The sequence below is a fragment of the Embiotoca jacksoni genome, unplaced genomic scaffold, assembly GCF_022577435.1.
Source record: "Embiotoca jacksoni isolate LCO1_2020_lvr unplaced genomic scaffold, fEmbJac1.0.p SCAF_7, whole genome shotgun sequence".
Taxonomy (NCBI): Eukaryota; Metazoa; Chordata; class Actinopteri; family Embiotocidae; genus Embiotoca; species Embiotoca jacksoni.
Window position 1 is genome coordinate 8,987,650 of NW_027185425.1, and position 17,863 is coordinate 9,005,512.

Genomic DNA, 17,863 nt, shown 5'->3' on the forward strand with positions numbered 1-17,863 from the left:
CCCCCCCCCCCAAAAAAAAAAACATAACTAATCTCCGGAGTGGCTTCGCAAACGTCAAGCTTTCATATTGAATTGCGGACCTCTTAAGAGCGGTGCGTGCGGAGACGAGGATGCGGCTCGGATGAGTATCTTGCGGGCGGCGCTCGGCGGCAGACGCGTTACCGACACAGTTGCGGGCCGGAGGAAGTGGAGGACCGTCGGAGGTGGTACAGCGACGACTAACGTTAATCTACGCAGAGAAAAAACTGGGACGAGGTAAATTACACGAGGGGAGGCTGTGGGCATCCTCGAGCAGCGAGATGCGCTGTCACCGGCTGGGCGAGCTTTGTTGTTGCTGCTGTCAGCGTCACCAGGAGGGTTTTTTTAATTTTTTTAAACGACTTCAGTGTGACCAGCATGCACACGGAGCTGTTAGCATGGAGGACTGTAGTGGAAAGGGACAGGTTTCTTTTTTTTTTTCTTTTTTTTTTTTAAGTGTTCACCTGATCTTAAAACTAAGCGTGTCCCCCCCCCCGTCGGTTGAATGGCTGCTGTTACAAAGTGAAATCAGCTGTTGCACAGTAACTGCTGTGTCTTTTATTTGTGTGACCACGACAGCCTGTGAAGACATAATAATATCCATGTTCAGCCATGCTGTCATTTTCATCCTGTCACGTTAAGCATATAAGCATTAGACCGGTGACCTTTATATTTATGCTGCGATTTACACATTTCTACAACAGCATTTTCATTTGCATTCTCCTTTTTTTTTTTTTATCATTATGACGTAATAACGTGTTGCTATTCCTGCTCTATATATTTAAATATACTGCTTTTTATTAACTGACCTCAGCTAACTGCATTGATCGTGTTTACATTTGCCTTTCTACCCAGCACGTGCTATTGTCTGTATTTTTGAGCTAGCAGTATTTTAGCAGGACTTTTAATTTTGGTATCATTCAAATAGTTGTTGTTTGATGTGCTTTGACTGGGAAATGTTATGACACTACTGTTTCCCAAAGCCTTGCAGCCTAAAATGTATTGTTATGTTAACCCATTAATTGATTATCAAAATAATTGGCGATTCATTTTCAGTATACCAACCAAGCGAACAATTAATCTTTGCACCTTTTAGATGTATGTATTGTTAATTTATAGAATAAATTAAGAATAGATAGGATAATGAATTTTGTCAATGCTCCGTAACGCATTAACACTCGTTTTCCTTCCTAAGGCCTGTGAGGAATCATGTATCAGGTTCCGGTTGGAAATATCGAGAAGATCCGAAAGGCACGCAAGGCAGTGAAAAGCATCCTCAGTGAGATTGGCCTGGAAGACTGTCAAAACCTGCTGAAGGTGCGTTTTATCTCTGAAGATGATCAGACATGTCCCTGAAATTTGGCGCTGTGTTGAGGGTCCACCAGACTTCCAACGTGAATAAGCCAGTCTGTTAATTCTTCACAGTAGCTCGAGTAGTTACAAGCGCTCATTGTTTTGTTGCATATACAGACTGTTAGTGGTGATTTATGTAATCGGTGTTTTTTTTCTTCTCAAGTCTCCACTCTTTGCTTGTGGATCTAATAATAATAATAATAGTAATAATAGTCCAAAAATATCATTTGAATAAAAATCGTACGTGTTACAGTGACAGGAGTGTCGGTTAAAAGGTTGAGTGTTTAAGCTCCAAACGTCAGAATAGAATCACGGACCTTACTGTCTGCCACTCAAACTCATCACACTGGAGAAACACAGTACAGTTAAATACAAAGCCGAGAGAGGCTGTTCCTGCAAGCTGTTCTGCGAGGGCAGACGCACGGGCACGTCTCTTCAGATATTCAGCCTGATTCAGCGGTGCAAATTTCAGAAAAAGTTAATATTCCAGCACAAGCAACAACCGCCTTCACCGCAAAGCAACTGCAAAAAAAAAAAAGGAACATGGTCTTATTAAAACAGAGTCCAGCAGAGAGTCTAGCAATCAGTTCTACTGGGAAAGAAATTCATCTCTGGACTTATCTGCTGGGGTCTGACTGCAGCACGCTCCCATGCGCGCCATGAATAATGGGCACACACGACAGGGATGGTCAAGTTTTGATGTTTTTTTTTTTTGTTTTGTATTTTTTGATGGTCCACTAGCCCATCGATGTGGCAGCCCAGCGGGATTTGTCCCTGTATGCCTGACGGTCAGTTGTACGTCACTGAATGTAATAAAACAACGGTCAACATTGGCGAAGCGATCTAGAAACGGAGAGATCGTTGCGATTGAAGCAGGTGTCTGGACTCGTCCAGTGGGAGGGGCTTAGGACAGACGAGGGCCGTATTTCCAAAATTCGGACGGCGTTGTTGTTTGTTTTGTCTTTCCCAAAACTGTCTACCCCAAATTTAAAGCCAGTTTTAACCTTGTTAACGTGAGCGAAATAAGCAGTCAACGCCATGACTAAGCATTACTATTATGGAGCTGTATGCCAAAGGAACCAATTCCATCAGCTTGGGGGGGGGGGGGCTTTATCTGCAGGAGAGGGCCAGCGGGGTGGAGATAGAGTGAATTTAAAGATCTGCACCTACAGAATCAATGCAAAAGTGTCGAGTGACATCAAGGAATATTTTCTTTCTGTGAAAAAAAAAAAATTCAAATCTTTCATTTTAGGAGTTTAATCAATGCCATGAGAGGGAATTTAACTGACTCACTATTTATACGACTTATTGTGAACGACATCGGTCCTACACCTGATTTTTAATTGCATCCATTAGTGCAGTCAACACTGTACCAGGTACAGCAACAGCGTCTCAGTTTACAAAAGATATATTTCAGTTCATAGTGTTTATTAAAAAGGGGTTTAGTCATTTTAGTAAATACAATGATAGCTACAGTGAAGGAAATAATTATTTGATCCCTTGCCGATTTTGTAAATTTTGCCCACTGACAAAGAAATGAACGGTCTATAATTGTAATGGTAGGCTTATTTTAACAGTGAGAGACAGAATATCCCCCCCAAAAAAATCCAGAAAATCACATCATATGAGTTATAAATTGATTTGCATTTGATTGTGTGAAATACGTATTTGATCCCCTAGCAACCAGCAATAATTCTGGCTCCCACAGACCGCTTACATTAGTCCTCTCGCTTTAAGAAAGTACTCCGAATCTCAACTCGTTACCTGGATAAAAGACACAGAATCAATCAATCAGATTACAACCTCTCCACCGTGGGCAACACCAAAGAGCTGTCTAAGGACGTCAGGGACAAGATTGTAGACCTGCCCAAGGCTGGGATGGGCTACAAGACCATCGGCAAGCAGCTCGGTGAGAAGGAGACAACTGTTGGTGCGATTATTCGGAAATGGAAGAAACACAAAATGACCATCAATCGCCCTCGGTCTGGAGCTCCACGCAAGATCTCGCCTCGTGGGGTATCGATGATCATGAGAAAGGTGATGGATCAGCCCAGAACTACACGGGAGGAACTTGTTAATGATCTCAAGACAGCCGGGACCACAGTCACCAAGAAAACCATTGGTAACACACGACGCCGTCATGGATTAAAATCCTGCAGCGCTGCAAGGTCCCCCTGCTCAAGAAGGAACATGGACAGGCCCGTCTGAAGTTTGCCAAAGAACACCTGAATGATTCAGAGAAGGCTTGGGAGAAGGTGATGTGGTCAGACGAGACCAAAATCTAGCTTTTTGGCATCAACTCGACTCGCCGCGTTTGGAGGAAGAGAAATGCTGACTATAACCCCGAGAACACCGTCAAGCATGGAGATGGAAACATTATGCTTCGGAGGTGGAAACATTATGCTTCGGGGGTGTTTCTCTGCTAAGGGGACGGGACGACTTCACCGCATCGAGGGGACGATGGACGGGGCCACGTCCCGTGAAATCTTGGGCGACAACCTCCTTCCCTCAGCCAGGACGCCGAAGATGGGTCGTGGACGGGTCTTCCAGCAAGACAATGACCCAAAACATACGGCCGAGGCAACAAAGGAGCGGCTCAAGAAGAAGCACATTAAGGTCATGGAGTGGCCGAGCCGGTCCCCGGTCCTTAATCCCATAGAAAATCTGTGGACGGAGCTGAAGCTTCGAGTTGCCAAGCGACGGCCTCGAAACCTTTGGAGAGGATCTGCAAAGAGGAGTGGACCAAAATCCCTCCTGAGATGTGTTCAAACCTGGTGACCAACTACAAGAAACGTCTGACCTCTGTGCTCGCCAACAACGGTTTCTCCACCAAGTACTGAGTCAAGGGATCAAATACTTATTTCACACAATCAATCTTTTATATGATGTGATTTTCTGGATTTTTAATTTTTTTTAATATTCTGTCTGTTAAAATAAACCTACCATTACAATTATATAGTTAATTTCAGTGGGCAAACTTACAAAATCGGCAAGGGATCAAATCATTATTTCTTTCACTGTACATTGGAAAAAAGCTGTCCAGAGTTTCTTTCCTGCGGTTGTTACGGTAACAGATGGGGTTGAGCGATGTGACGTCATCTGTTAACTGTCAGAGATTGGCTGTGGTATTGGGCCTGTGTGGGTAATGTTGTAAATGAAATGAATGAGCAGGGCTGTTTTATGGCAGTGTTGTTTTTTTCCGTCATTGTGATTTCAGGCGCCAACATATAATGTAATAGAGTTTTTGTAATCCTTATAGCCCACCCATAGCAACAAGTTGGGAAACAGATGGTCCATTGACTATAGCGGTGCTTACTTTGTTTGGACAAAGTAAATACTTCACTACCAAACTTAATTTGTTTCATTGAGATTATAGAAAATTATTATAAATATATCAGCATTTTTTTTTTTTTTTTTTTAACAAAACTGAACATTCCGACCTTCACGAAGGCAGGATGTCTTGCGGCACCGTATTGGACTGCAAATGCATGCATGTCTACGCAGTACTTCACGGCGTACTGCAAATCCTTATTAGAAAAGCACCTAGAACGCAGGGCTTTTAATTGATGTGTTTTACATTGTGCTGTTGTGTATGATTTAAGATTCGTTTGTTTGTGTGTCGTCTACTGTTCAGGATCTCAATGAAAAGTCTGAGAAAAACTCGGATGAAGAGGAGGCCTTTGAAGAAACAGAGTGGATTGATTTCACAGAGGGGTACAGCAGCAGGCAACAGAAGAAGGTGAATATGTTCTTTTGCTCATAATTAAAACACCTACCAACAAAAAGAGGATTTGCTTAGTTTAGAAATCACATATTATATAATATATATTATAAATTAGTTGAAGTATCTGTCGAATAATTCAATGTTATTTATCTGTTGTGACTTCCAACTCGGTACACGCATTTGAATTTCGTTCATTGGTTATCTGAAATGCATATTCTTTCTTTTCAGTGGCCTTATCGGTCTCGGTCTCTGTGCTGCAACCTGTGTAAATACTCTTCGCAAAACATCTACAACTTCAGGAGCCACGTCACTCGCTGCCACGGATATGTCCAGTCCTTCTGTGCGCTGGCACCCTGCTCTCAGTGCCTCTTCATCGGCCATCCCAAGATCGTCAAGAAGCACATGCTCTTCTTCCATTCCAAACTCAACGACATACTGTATCCACCCCAAAAAGAGGCGTCCGTACCCACCCATCGTGGAAATGAGAGGTATCAGTGTCGAAAATGTGGATTCCCAGCCACTTCTATCTTTGCAATGAAGAAGCACATCATCCTCAAGCACCTGGACCGTTTAGCAGAGCAGTACATTGGTTACAGATTACACATGCAAGGGACTTCATCTTTAAAGATCTACTGCTGCAAGGTGTGTAAGGTGAACACTGGAAACCTCGACCAGATGTTACATCACATGCTGATTGAGCCGTCGCACTATTCCGTCAGCACGCAGGTGCAGGGGATGATTTATGAAAACAAGAGCTTCACCATTAAATCGACACCGAATGGGAATGGTGTGTTTGTGACATTCCCAAGCATTGCTCCCAAACCACAGCAACCTCAAATGTTCAACAATAAGTCCTTGGTCTTACCAAGTAACGGCCAACCTGCCGGGACGGTAGTGGCATTACAGCAACTACAAGGAACTACAAACAGTGCTACTCTTATCTGCGCCCCTGGAACTAACCAAGCTTTTCTGCCTCCTCAAGCATCGGCTCTAGTGCAGCTGGCTAGTGCCGAGGCGAAAGGTTTGCTGCAGCCCGGTGCCACCATCGCCCTCCGAAGTGCTTTGCCCCAGGGCCCATCTATGGTCCAGCTTCCCACAGTGTCTAACGTGTCTCTGAAACAGGCGCCACTGACCATAGCGCCTGTTTCTGCTCAACCACAACAGACTCCACAAGCACAGCAGATCCTTCTCCCGCCAGGACTGCAGGCGAATGTCACAGCTGGAGCTGGGGCGGTACCTAAGCCCGCTGGGGTTCCACAAAACACGGCAACGAACCTGAAAGGTACCATGCTGACGTCACAGTCTCTGCTGAGTCACCTGATCCCGACTGGCAACAGGGTGAACGGCATGCCCACGTACACTTTTGCACCACTGCAAGTAGCAGTGCCCGTCTCTCAGAGCACAAGTACGCCTCTCAAGCCTGTAGCGCAAACAAGTAACTCCTCACCACAAACTAAGAAATGGATTACCTGCCCCCTCTGCAATGAACTTTTCCCTTCTAATGTGTTTGACATGCACACCGAGGTCGCCCACCAGACGAAATCCTCGTCCAAGTCGGAAAGCGTGGCAGCACGAGCAGCATTCCTGAAGAAAATGCCGGACAAAACGGTCAAATGTCTAACGTGCAAAATTCTGCTCTCAGAAAAGAGCGTCTTCCAACACCTGCTGCACGGCTTGAATTGTTTATACTGCTCGGCTTTGTTCTTTTCGATCAAACAGCTTACTGAGCACGTAAAGCAGCACAATCCCACAAGCAAGGCCTACTGTGACTTCCTGAGGCAGAGGTACAGGGTCTACTCGAAAGGCATGGGAGGGATCCTGTTCCCTTACTTTGATGTCCACACCACCGCGCCGAAAGAGGTCCTCGGAGACACCGAAGTCAACCTCGCCCTGGTCACGAATTCCCTCGACCTGATCTTCTTTAAGTTGGTGCCCAACAACCAGCCAGAAATCTGCCCCACACCGGCAAAAATCAACAGCGCTTACTGTCCCTTCTGCGACGAAAAGTTCCAACATGAATCCGAACACCTCCAGCACCTGAAACAGAAGCACTTTGTAGCACCCACCATTCACGCCATCCTCAAGACGGAGGCGTTCAAGTGCATTTACTGCAACGGCGTGTACACGGGAAAGGTCACCCAGCAGGCGGTGATGCTCCACATCCAGCGGTGCCGGTGCTCGCCGAAACAACAACAACAACAACAACAACCGCCGCCGCCTCCGCCCCCGCTCCCCCCGCCACCGCCGCCGCCCAAACCTGCAGCAGCACCGCAGCAGCCACTTAAAGCCGCTCCGCAGCTCAGTCAGACATCCGGACTCTACTTTGTCCAGGTGCCACAAGGGCTGACCGTGAAACAGGCTTTAGCTCCAGCTCGCGTGATTTCCGCCGCGCCCCCCGTGGTGCGTACCGAATCGGAAGCAGAGGTGCAGTCCAAGAAGAGGCTGGAGGCCGCGTGGCGGCAGGTCTTGGAGTCCAACAAACGAGAGCGGGAGGAAAGGGCAGCCATCCGCAAGAAACAAAGACAGGACAAGTCGGCACCTCCACCGGAGCCCGAGGTGCAGAGCGACCCGGCGGTCAAGCTGGTGTTGCAGCCCAACCCGACGGAGCGGCGCTGCAGCGAAGAGCGCAGAGACTTCATATCTAAATACTTCAACGTAAACCCCTACGCGACCAAAGCCGAGACCGACGAGCTGTGCAGGAGGTTGTCTCTCACCAAAGCGGAGCTGGCTGCGCTCTTCAGCAAGAAGCGCAGCAAGTGCATGAAGAGCCTCAAGAAGAACACGGCGGCTGTTCTCCTCGGCTTCAACATGACCGAACTGAGCCGAGTCAAGCACAACCTCCTCATCCCGGAGCAGCAGCCGCCGCCCACCGACACCACGGAGCAGCCGCACATCAAAACCGCCGAGCGGCCGCTCGTCAGAACCGCCGAGCGGCCGCTCGTCAGAACCGCGGAGCGGCCGCTTATTAACGCCACTCTGCTGCCGCCCGGCTTTACAACAGAGCAGCCGCTCACCAAAACGACAGAGCAGCCGCTCACCGACACCACGGTCCGACCGCTCGCCGTCACCACCGAGCGGCCGCCCGGTGACGCGACAGAGCCGATGGAACACGGTGAGGACGGGCCGGAACCGATGGATGAAAGTGGACCTGATAAAGTTCCAGACGGCGGGCGGGTGGAGCAGATGGAATGAGTTCAGAAATGTGTGGCGGTAGGACCTGAAAAACTTAAAATAATGCAAACGTCTCCGATATAAAAGCAAAACAAAGCTTTGATGATGGCCTTTTGTGTTGACAGCCATGAGAGAAGTTTTATCATGCAGTATCAAACGATGATGTATTTCCTAACATATAAGTTTAGCTGTAACTGAGGGCAGTATGTTAATGTAGCCTTCATTAATAGTGCTTCATTTGACTTCAGTATGTTGTCGGTGGTCTATATTCTAATTTCCACATAAATGCAAAGCCATGTCGTTGACGCCCCTTCAGAACATAATGAAGATACCGAACTTGTTATGAGGCTGACTGTTAAACTGCAGCAACAGACTTCCACTCCAGTACAGATTTGCTCCTGGTAGCTGCTTCCTGCACCTTTTTAATTCACCCCTTAACCTCTTCGTACATTTGTTTTCGCGCGCACCTCAACGTGGAGTTGATTCGCTACATCAAGCTTTCCTTCACCAACCTGAACCTTTTTCAGTCACGTGCGCAGCTCCCTCCTTCCGACATCTTTTATTTAATCTTTATTTCCGCCTCTTGCCCTCCACATTGATACAGTTTAAAGGGAAAGTGTGCATTTTTCCATTAACTCCCGCAGACTGTCGAGACAAATGCTAATCTCAGTTTGGAAGCCAAATTCTGAAGAATGTAAAATTGTTTTGAGTTGTCCGGGTGCCGAATTCCCACAGCTGACGAACATCTCGCTGACCACGATGCTTGCATGAGACTTTGTTTTATTGTCAGATCAAATTAGGGTACTTATTTTCATTTGCATAGACTCGTGGAAATTTATCTAGCGATTCAACCAAACATAAACCATGTTACTGGGTGTTCCTCACATAGCTTCTGTTCTCCTGACAGCAATTGTTTTGTACTATACTTGTATTTTCTATAATTGCTAGAGTATGAAAAGTGTTGAGAGGGGTAAAAACTAAAATATTCTGTCCAAGGCCACTGTGTTGTAAAAAAAATAAAAAATAAAGTTGTTTTTCTTTTACATAAATGATTCATTTTTTTTAATTTTCATTTTGTAATAAAAATGTGATTTTTAATTAAGCTGTGTTAAATCATATCATAGTATGGTTATTTCCTGTGTAAGTGGAAAGTTCAGGCCTTTCTTTTGTTTTGTCCGCAGAGCAGAACATAAGTGGTTCAAGTCCTAATAAAGGAGGTGCGATCAAAGTGTGACGGGTGTTTCACCAGTGTTTAATATCCCCCTGACAAGTACTGCACTTAAACAATTGTCTGCCTGGCGCGTACATCTTACTCTGGAAAGTGAAACGCATTCGTCAACATAATTTAACAGCTAAAGGCCAATTAAGACTAGGTATGATTTGTCATTTAGGAAATGCATGCATTATTGCGTTTTGGCCACCCAGTGGTGCCAGTTCTGTTTCCGAGTGTCAGCCTTCACAGAATTTCTTATCTCAGACTCCACTTACGAGCTTTTTTTTTTTTTTAAAACATTCTGGTCACCACATCTCACAGTCTTCTTGTTATAATTAGTATTCTATCCATACTTTACGACTACATATAACATGATTATGGTCATAAACGAGACCGGAATGCAGTTGAAAGCTCCAGAATCTGCTACGAAGGGGACTTTGAGTTTTTTTTGTTTTTTTTCCCCCTCTGTAACTGGACTAAAACTGTCTTACCAAGTATCTGCGCTGGACTCTTATCTGTTCTACGTGCTCTAAGAGCAAATAACTTGTTTTGGTCAACTTTCATTTCCAACTGAACGTTTGATCTCTACTTCATAACTGTCCTAATTTGATCGAGGACGGAGGGGCCGGTGTAGTTGTTGGTCTGAGTGGCCTGCAGCCCCTTCAGGTACTCCTTCGGTAGTCCGTTCTGCTCCGCACCCAGACACACCACCTTATACGAAACACAGAAAGGCCGGCGGAAGTCACAAATATTTTGTGTCATTCATTACAGTAGTCGTTTGTATCTTAAATCGAGCGTATTGTCTCGGGACGAGCGTGTGTTCACGAGCTCCCACCTGCTTGTACTGAGGAGATGGAGGGCAGGCGTGGAAATTATTCATCCGATACGTCCGGCAGAGCATCAGCCCTTCGTCGGTCTCCACTGACACCTCCAGAGGGACGTAGTTTCCATGGCTCACTCCTTCCTGGCTGGTAAACGGAAAGAAAAGCAAAGTGGCATTGGTTAAGAACTGCTCGATGGATGAACAGCTGTTTGTGTGTGTGTGTGTGTGTGTGTGTGTGTGTGTGTCTCAGTGTCTCACTTGTCGAGGCTTGGCAGGTTTTCGTTGCTCAAAGTCCAGATCACCCCCCATACTTCTGCGCCTGGAGAGAACTCGATGGTTGCCACACCTCCATGCCAGGCGTTGTCCACATGTTCCTCCCACAGGCCAAAGTTCAGTGTGTAGTCCTGAACAAACAAACAAACACACACACACACACACACACACACACACACACACACACACACACACAGTGGGTTCAGGGGGACAAAAGCCTGAACGTTGATGAGGCTTTGTGTATGTTCAACATAATTCCTTTTATTTGTCTGTGATGTAAGACGCGGGCATATTTGTGCGTTCAGCAGCATCCCCCAGCGAGCCTGTTTTTGCTGCTGGTCAAAACAACATGGTCGGAGTACGGGATGATCAGGCCCTGTTGTTGCAGCTGGTTCATCAGGAGAGATGTTAAAAGGAACAACATTATTTGTAGGGCTGGCAAAAAAAAAAAACAACCCAACTATTGTCAGCATTGGTTCGTGTGCAGGACTTCTACGTTGGCTTATTACGGTTTTTGGTGTTCGAGGTGGAGGCGGCTTGTGGTGGAGCAGGTTGCCCACTAATCGTAAGGTTGGTGGTTTAACACCCGGGTGCTCTTTGGCCACAAGCCGAAGTGTTGTTGGGCAAGAATCCCAAGTTGCTCCCTAATGGCAGACGAGCACCTTGTATGACAACTCTGTCATCATTGGCGTAAGAATGGATGGCAAATTGTAAAGTAGAAGTGCAGACATTTATCCTTTAAAATGTCAATCAATGTTAACTGCCTACGGTGTCTCGTTTTATCCCGAAGGACGGTCCACAACCAACAGATATTCATTTTGTTGTCACGGAGTACTAAAAGAACCAGAAAACCAGAAGCTGGAATCAAAAAAAAAAAAAAAAGTATAGCGTTTTTAATTAAAAAAAATAAATAAAATAAAAAAATCGAAAGAATTCCTGATTCGTTTTCTGTTGATCAACTAATCAATTAAATCAAACAGTTGTTGCAGCTGTGGTTATTTAGGTGGACCCATTCAAGAAGCAAAGTGGCCAATTAGTCAGCTGTTTTTCGTGTCTTAAAGACGGGGGCGGTAAGAAGGGAGGTATTAGTACGTACTAGTAGATTAAGTGCAAGTGAATTAGACACGAGTGTGGTCCCCTGTCACGTGAAACAGCTGGTTAGCTGCAACTTTTAACAGGTAAAGCAATATCACGTGACCCGGTCTCTGTTGTGAACGTCCCCTCGGTGACACCGGTGCATTTACGGACATGCAGCCTGAGCTGTTGCTGCGTTCACGTCCCGTCCCCTGACCGGAGACGGTCCACCAAAAAAAGCTGTCACTCTCTTTTATCAACGTGCGCATTTTCACGCTCTGAACGAAACGTGCGACAAAAACGCGCGCACCGCGGATAATTATTCGTGTGTCACGCCTGCTGTACACACACACACACACACACATTCACGCGGAACATTAGAAGACACTTTTTTTTTTTTTACCTAAATAGGACCACGGGCCGTGAACGCGGCATTACTGGTAGAACGTTGAACTAGAAACAAAGTATCCGTTTTAAGTGCACCGACCTTCAGCCGGCCCGTCGAGCGGAACGTCGCGGAAGGGTTCGCGAGCTGCAGCCGTTCCCTTAACAAGTTGCTTCCAAAAGCGAAATACATAAAACATCCGGCGGCAGCCCCGGACATCTTCAGACGTCTTCCTGCCGACAGGACGAGACGAGACGAGACGAGACGAAAGCAAGTCGGTGAATAACGAGTGTTGCCGAAAGAAATAAAAGGACAAGAGATGAATCAAAATGTAATATTATAATCTAATTTTGTTTTGTAAGTATCACGGACGCAAACTGCAGCAATACATAGAGGTTGAACTCGATTTATTATACTTTTTTTTTTTTTTTTTTTTTTTTAATTAATACGACGTTTCAATTAGGGATTTTCAGCCGAGTTGTTTTTAAGTACTTCCGGTTCAAATGGTAATTTACATCGTCAGACCATAGCACGGTTTCAGTCACAATAGACTCGGTTTTGACAGAAAACACTGAAATGATTATCTGAATGGACATAAATACCAAATAAAGTGCATATATTCAACGCTTTGCATTTTTTTTTTTACAGTGAAACATTGACTTAATATAATGTATAAAACCATAAATAGTTGTATATGGTTATATAGTGATTGGAAGATTTTTTATTTTTATTTATGAGGTCATAGTTTAAAAAAAAAAGAAGAAAATAAACGTAATGCATGTTCATTAGAAAGGGAAAATTCAGAGTTAGTGTCTTGAGATAAATAAATTTTTTAAGAGCCAGAGATTATTAAGATTATTTGGAGCTGGCACCCAGCTGTCATCTGTGGTATTACACTTTAAGGTACTTCAACACTGGCTTCAGCCTACTAGCCCTTTTAGTTTCTCCGATAAAGTCACATTATTTTCACTTGATTCAAGGCCATTTAATTTTCCTCAAAGTATGTTTTAATCTACATGGGTAAAAAAAAAAACTACTGATGCTTTACGTTAAGTGTCAAAACAAAATGAACAATTGTTTAACCCTTAAATTACGTAGGATGAGTAAGATTTGAATTCAATAGGATTTTTTTGCTTTGCTGTGGTGAAAAAGGATCTCGATCCTTTACTTAAGTAAAAGAAGCAATACTTCGGTGTAAAACCTCCGTATTCAAGATACTACTTAAGTAAAAGGACAATAGAATCAGAATCAAAATGTACGTATTCATGACGCAAACTGGTCCGTTTCAGAATGACATATTGGATTGTAATTATTGATTCGTTAATATGTACATCACTTTAATACTGCAGCTGGAGCTCATTTTAATTACTTTATAGACTGTTGGGTAGTTTAATCTCTGATAATACAGCATAAATTATTTGATTTAGATTTGACATGAATTATATGAATCTGCAAAAACAACGATTAAATAAAGCTTTGAAATACATGTAGTGGAGTTAAAAGTACAATACTGGACAGAAGATAGTTGAGTAGAAGTAGAAAGTAGCATAACAAGAAAAAAAAGTACACCAAAATTGCACTCAAGTAAATGTACTTAGTTACTTCCCCCCACCCCACTGGTTCTTCGCATCCAAAGAGCAGAATCGTTTGATTGTCACTCGTAACATTTAAATTAATGTGTCCCATTTTACAAACTCGTGTACAACAGCAGATTTCTTTTACTCGAGCTCTTTTATTGCTTCGTATAACAGCTGCACTGCAGATAAAACTACAAAATCAGTGTTGATCAGACAAAGTCCATTTAATTACATGCATTACAAAGTCAAACATCTTCTTGAATTACACATGAACTTTAGGGATCATCTCCATTCTGACCAACGTCCCCCAGTTGCCCTGAGAAACTAATTTCACGGCTACAACCGTCACATTTGGTGCACTTTAGTGAACAGCGAAATCATTTCAGTTTGCTACATTTCACATGGAAACGTGGCAACATGTTTATTGAAGCTCGTGATGAAAACAATGGAAGGAAATTTCCAAAGTGAAATGCAGTAATCGATGCTGTAATAAAGCTCTGAGCCGCGTTCATCCTCTTCCAAAGGAGAATTTTATTGTACAAAATAAGGAAAAACAAAAAGTACACTGAAATTCACAAATCGTTTCCTCTGAGTAAAAGAAAAAAAAAAAAAATCCTGTACAAACAGTGGGGGGGGGGGTGGTGAGAAGCAACTGTGTGGGGCCTTGTGATCATCTCCTCGGGCCACCCCGTCCTCGTCCCCTTCCTCTGCCGCGCCCTCGTCCTCTGCCTCGTCCCCGTCCAGCCACTGAGAGGACAAAGGTGAGAAACAATCAGCAACTGTTTGTCTGTATTGTATTTAATACAATATAATATCATGTAAATATCCTCACTGTATCACTTATTTTGTTACTTATTTTTTACTATGTTGTTTTTACTCTTATGTCAGCTTTGAACTATGCTGCTGTAATCCTGCAAATTTCCCCACTGCAGGACTAATGAAGGATTATCTCCTCTTATCTTATCTTATCATGAATGGAGGTGTGGCTTCGACAACATTTATTCTCGGGACAGAATTAAAACCGTCCACTCTGACGCACTCGTCGTTAAACCCCTCTAGTCAAAATCCAATAAACACCACGGGTCATGAGTGTGTAGCGCTGGAGCATTTACGATTATGAATCACCAAATCAGCTGGTGGACTGAACAATATACACATTCCCAGAAACGTTCTACGTAACATACACAAATGTGAAACCCATTTAGAAAGAGAGCTCAGTGCGCATCCCTTTCAGCTCCATCTGCCAACAGCAGCATCACGTGACATATATTCTAGCAAGATGTACGAGTTAATAAACAGTTATTTTGTTTATAAAAATGTGTTTGGAAAGGTTCTCTGTGCTGTATTGCCTTCAGCGTAGCTTCTACTGAGGACATTTGATGCAAAATTCCACGCGCATGCAAATATAATACATATAAATGTAATTTAAAAAAAAAACAACCTCATTACTGTGTTAAATAAATAAATGCATCACTCCTCGCCATCACCTCCCCCCCCCCGGCAGCATGCGATATTAAAACCCGTACATTACCGCTCCGTTTAAACAAATCAGTTTTGACTTTGGGACGCAAATAGTGTGAGCAGTACCATTGAGTCGCATGATTAAATGAATTAAATCAGTTGCGATATAAAACGCCTGAGGAATGCATCGAAGGGTTCAAGATTTCTCAACACACTTAAGACACTAAATGCTTTTGGCACTGAAGACAAGGAACTACCAGACACACACATTCACTGCGACGACATAAATAAATCTGGCCACCGTCCACGAACAACGGTTTCCATTTGTTTCACCCTGCTGGACAGACGTCTTGCTAATCGTCAAACTACTGGAGCAGCCTTTAACCAATCATCGAACCTCCCGTGTGTCGAGCGGCCGTCTCCACGAAACAAACGCGTCGCTGAAACGACTTGAACAAGAACCAAAGTAAAACGGCCGTCGGCGCCACCGCGAAGGAAAATCGTGCGACTTGAGAAAATAGGAGGCGAAGACGCGATTAACTTGTGGACTTAATGCAGGAGCAGCGTTGTAGTGCGAAATGCACAAGCGGACGACGGCCCGGGTGTACGCAAACCCGGGCTCGCTTCATATTTCCCTCATCAACAGACAACAAGTTCAAACTCCAGCAGGTTGAGAGGATGTGCAGACATTTGAGCAATAAATCAAAGTTTCCGAGTGTTTCGGGTTTCAAAACAGAAAACGCAACAAGAGTCAAGACAAATACAGTAAAATAATAATAATAATAATAATAATAATAAAAAAATGTCCACACATTTCGCACCTGCTTCTCTCTTCTTGGACTTGATCTTCGGCTCGATGTCGACCAGCAGGGTGTCCAGCGGGAGGCTGTCCGGCAGGATGAAGTAGCGAATGTTGTTGCCACGGATACTGAGAGACTCCAGCTGAGTGGGCTCCCTGTTCTTCAGGGTCATCTTCACCGCCTTCAGGTGGGTGTTCATGCTCACGTCGACACCTGGGGAATTAAACGGAAAGAGGTTTAGATGGAGGGGCTCGGAAAAATGAAACACCGTTGTCACCGGTTAGGTTCGGTAGTTACTTTATTAATCCCCCTTTTTTTTTTTTTCTTTTCGCTACAGCAGCATACAGGAAGCAATAAGATAATAATAAAATAGCAGTAAAAAATATAAAATGCACAGTATAGTATATATCTATATATATTATATACAAACAACCAAGAAACACATTATTGTTGCGTTACCCTCCAACAGACCCCAACTCAACCTAAATGGACGTAAAATGAGACCAGAGCATGATACTAATACTAGTAATTAATAATTAATAATAATAATAATTAAAAAAAAAAAATCATCTGTGAAAGAAGCATTTTATGATGACAAACACTTCTAAAGTTCATCTCTGTAATCACAAGTGTGCTCCCAGTCTCACCGGTGATGGTGCCGTGGACCTGGGTGCCATTCTTCAGTTCAATGGTGACCGTCTCGTGGCTGAGCTTCATCAAAAACCTGCCGTGGGAAAAACAAACACCGGCGTGAAAAAACAACAACAACAACCCTCCCAACTCCGCTTTTTCTTTTTGTTTTTCACGCTTTTCCGTGAATAAAAACTCCCCGAGAGAGAGAGAGAGAGAGAGAGCAGGACGGAGGTTCAGCTCGGTTAGCCGCCGTTTAGCTGCGCAAAGCTTTCAGCAACCGAAAACAAAAGGCGGTCTGCGGAAGCGAAATAAATATCGTCGAAAAGTTGATCGAGAAGTCTTCGCAGTTTGCCCCCCAAAAAAAAAGAAACATCACGTGCACGGCCAGCTTTTCTGACTCCTGGCGTTTTTAACTTTTTTTTTTTTTTTTTTTTGTGCGACTGAATCGACTTCGCGGTGAGCCGCCGAGGAGGAACCAGGCCCGCGAGTCAGCTGACGTCCATGTGGCTGAATTAAAATGGGTTTTAAAATTTTTTTTTCTTTTTTTTAAAAACCGCGATAATATCACGAACCGAGTCCGACCGGCAGTAAATAAAAGCAGGATTACGGGCGTGTGTGTGTGTGTGTTTGTGTCGGGTTGTTTCAGGGGAACCGGTCGTCGTAGCGCCGGCCCGTCCTCCATTCATTCCGTCCGCGGCTTCCCGCCTCAACTCCGCCGCTCCTTCAACATCTACATCCATCGAGCCGCGCCGCCTTTCGCTTCATCGTCTCACGTCTGCGCACTTTTTAGAAGGCGACTTCTCGCTGCCGCTTACCTGACGAGTTTCATGATGGTGACGGACAAATCCTCCACCGAAGAGACTTTTTCTTTTCTTTTTTTTTTTTTTTTTTTTTTTGTGTGTGTGTTACCGCGGTCGGGTGAAGTAAAACACACCAGGCCGCTTATGTACGAGTTACGTTTCGGTCGCGCAGATACGACGTCATTAAATGAGCGACAACAAAGAATAGGCGTGAAGACCTCGCCGCCTAGTGGTTGAACCGTGAAACGTTTTTTTTTTTTTTTTTTTTTTTTTTAAAACCCATAAAAGGACAGCTTTTGTTTCTGAACTAAAAATTTTTTATTTTTTTTAAAATCATAATAAAGTTGTTCTTTTTATCCAAATTATACGATTTGTCTTTGAGGGTTATAGAAATACCTGCAGACCAGTCTGGAGTGTTTTTTTTTTTAAAGATCTTAAAAATATTGTCGGTGAATTGACTTTAGAAGACTTCATGTTTATCTGTGCTGTAAAGTAACAAGACTGTAGATTTGATGGTAGAATAAAAGCTGTAGCAATGAATCCTTATCAGTCATCCAT

At 44.0% G+C, this 17,863-nt stretch overlaps 3 protein-coding genes across 4 annotated transcripts; 1 reads left to right on the forward strand and 2 right to left on the reverse strand.

Moving 5' to 3' along the window:
- Nucleotides 1-9,315, forward strand: adnp2b (ADNP homeobox 2b). The gene is made up of 4 exons (XM_069176772.1): nt 1-255; nt 1,214-1,335; nt 5,006-5,110; nt 5,324-9,315. Exons 2-4 carry the CDS (start codon nt 1,228-1,230, stop codon nt 8,285-8,287), a joined length of 3,177 nt encoding a protein of 1,058 aa, XP_069032873.1. The 5' UTR covers nt 1-255; nt 1,214-1,227; the 3' UTR covers nt 8,288-9,315.
- A 174-nt stretch (nt 9,316-9,489) lies between these two features.
- On the reverse strand, nt 9,490-12,417 carry ggcta (gamma-glutamylcyclotransferase a). Its single transcript, XM_069176775.1, has 4 exons — nt 12,137-12,417; nt 10,561-10,706; nt 10,315-10,447; nt 9,490-10,190 (listed from the first exon to the last, which is right to left on the reverse strand). Exons 1-4 carry the CDS (start codon nt 12,251-12,253, stop codon nt 10,065-10,067), a joined length of 522 nt encoding a protein of 173 aa, XP_069032876.1. The 5' UTR covers nt 12,254-12,417; the 3' UTR covers nt 9,490-10,064.
- A 1,705-nt stretch (nt 12,418-14,122) lies between these two features.
- On the reverse strand, nt 14,123-17,470 carry snrpd1 (small nuclear ribonucleoprotein D1 polypeptide). 2 transcript variants are annotated; one of them, XM_069176737.1, is made up of 4 exons: nt 17,321-17,470; nt 16,520-16,596; nt 15,885-16,085; nt 14,123-14,358 (listed from the first exon to the last, which is right to left on the reverse strand). In XM_069176737.1, the coding sequence occupies exons 1-4, from the start codon at nt 17,332-17,334 to the stop codon at nt 14,282-14,284; spliced, it is 369 nt and encodes a 122-aa protein (XP_069032838.1). In that variant the 5' UTR covers nt 17,335-17,470; the 3' UTR covers nt 14,123-14,281. The 2 variants fall into 2 exon arrangements, with proteins under 2 accessions (XP_069032838.1, XP_069032839.1); XM_069176738.1 differs by having other exon boundaries at nt 15,894-16,085; nt 17,321-17,465.
- Between the last annotated feature and the right edge of the window lie 393 nt (nt 17,471-17,863).

Excerpts from the sequence above, each read along its gene's own strand:
- adnp2b (XM_069176772.1), top strand. The coding sequence starts at position 1,228 with ATGTATCAGGTTCCGGTTGGAAATATCGAGAAGATCCGAAAGGCACGC. Across the intron at positions 1,336-5,005 it reads ACTGTCAAAACCTGCTGAAG|GATCTCAATGAAAAGTCTGA; the intron begins GTGCGTTTTATC and ends TCTACTGTTCAG. Across the intron at positions 5,111-5,323 it reads GCAGCAGGCAACAGAAGAAG|TGGCCTTATCGGTCTCGGTC; the intron begins GTGAATATGTTC and ends CTTTCTTTTCAG.
- ggcta (XM_069176775.1), bottom strand. The coding sequence starts at position 12,253 with ATGTCCGGGGCTGCCGCCGGATGTTTTATGTATTTCGCTTTTGGAAGC. Across the intron at positions 10,707-12,136 it reads GCTCGACGGGCCGGCTGAAG|GACTACACACTGAACTTTGG; the intron begins GTCGGTGCACTT and ends TTGTTTGTTCAG. Across the intron at positions 10,191-10,314 it reads CATCTCCTCAGTACAAGCAG|GTGGTGTGTCTGGGTGCGGA; the intron begins GTGGGAGCTCGT and ends GTTTCGTATAAG.
- snrpd1 (XM_069176737.1), bottom strand. Across the intron at positions 16,086-16,519 it reads GGTCCACGGCACCATCACCG|GTGTCGACGTGAGCATGAAC; the intron begins GTGAGACTGGGA and ends TTAATTCCCCAG. Across the intron at positions 14,359-15,884 it reads GAGAGAAGCAGGTGCGAAAT|TGGCTGGACGGGGACGAGGC; the intron begins GTGTGGACATTT and ends TTGTCCTCTCAG.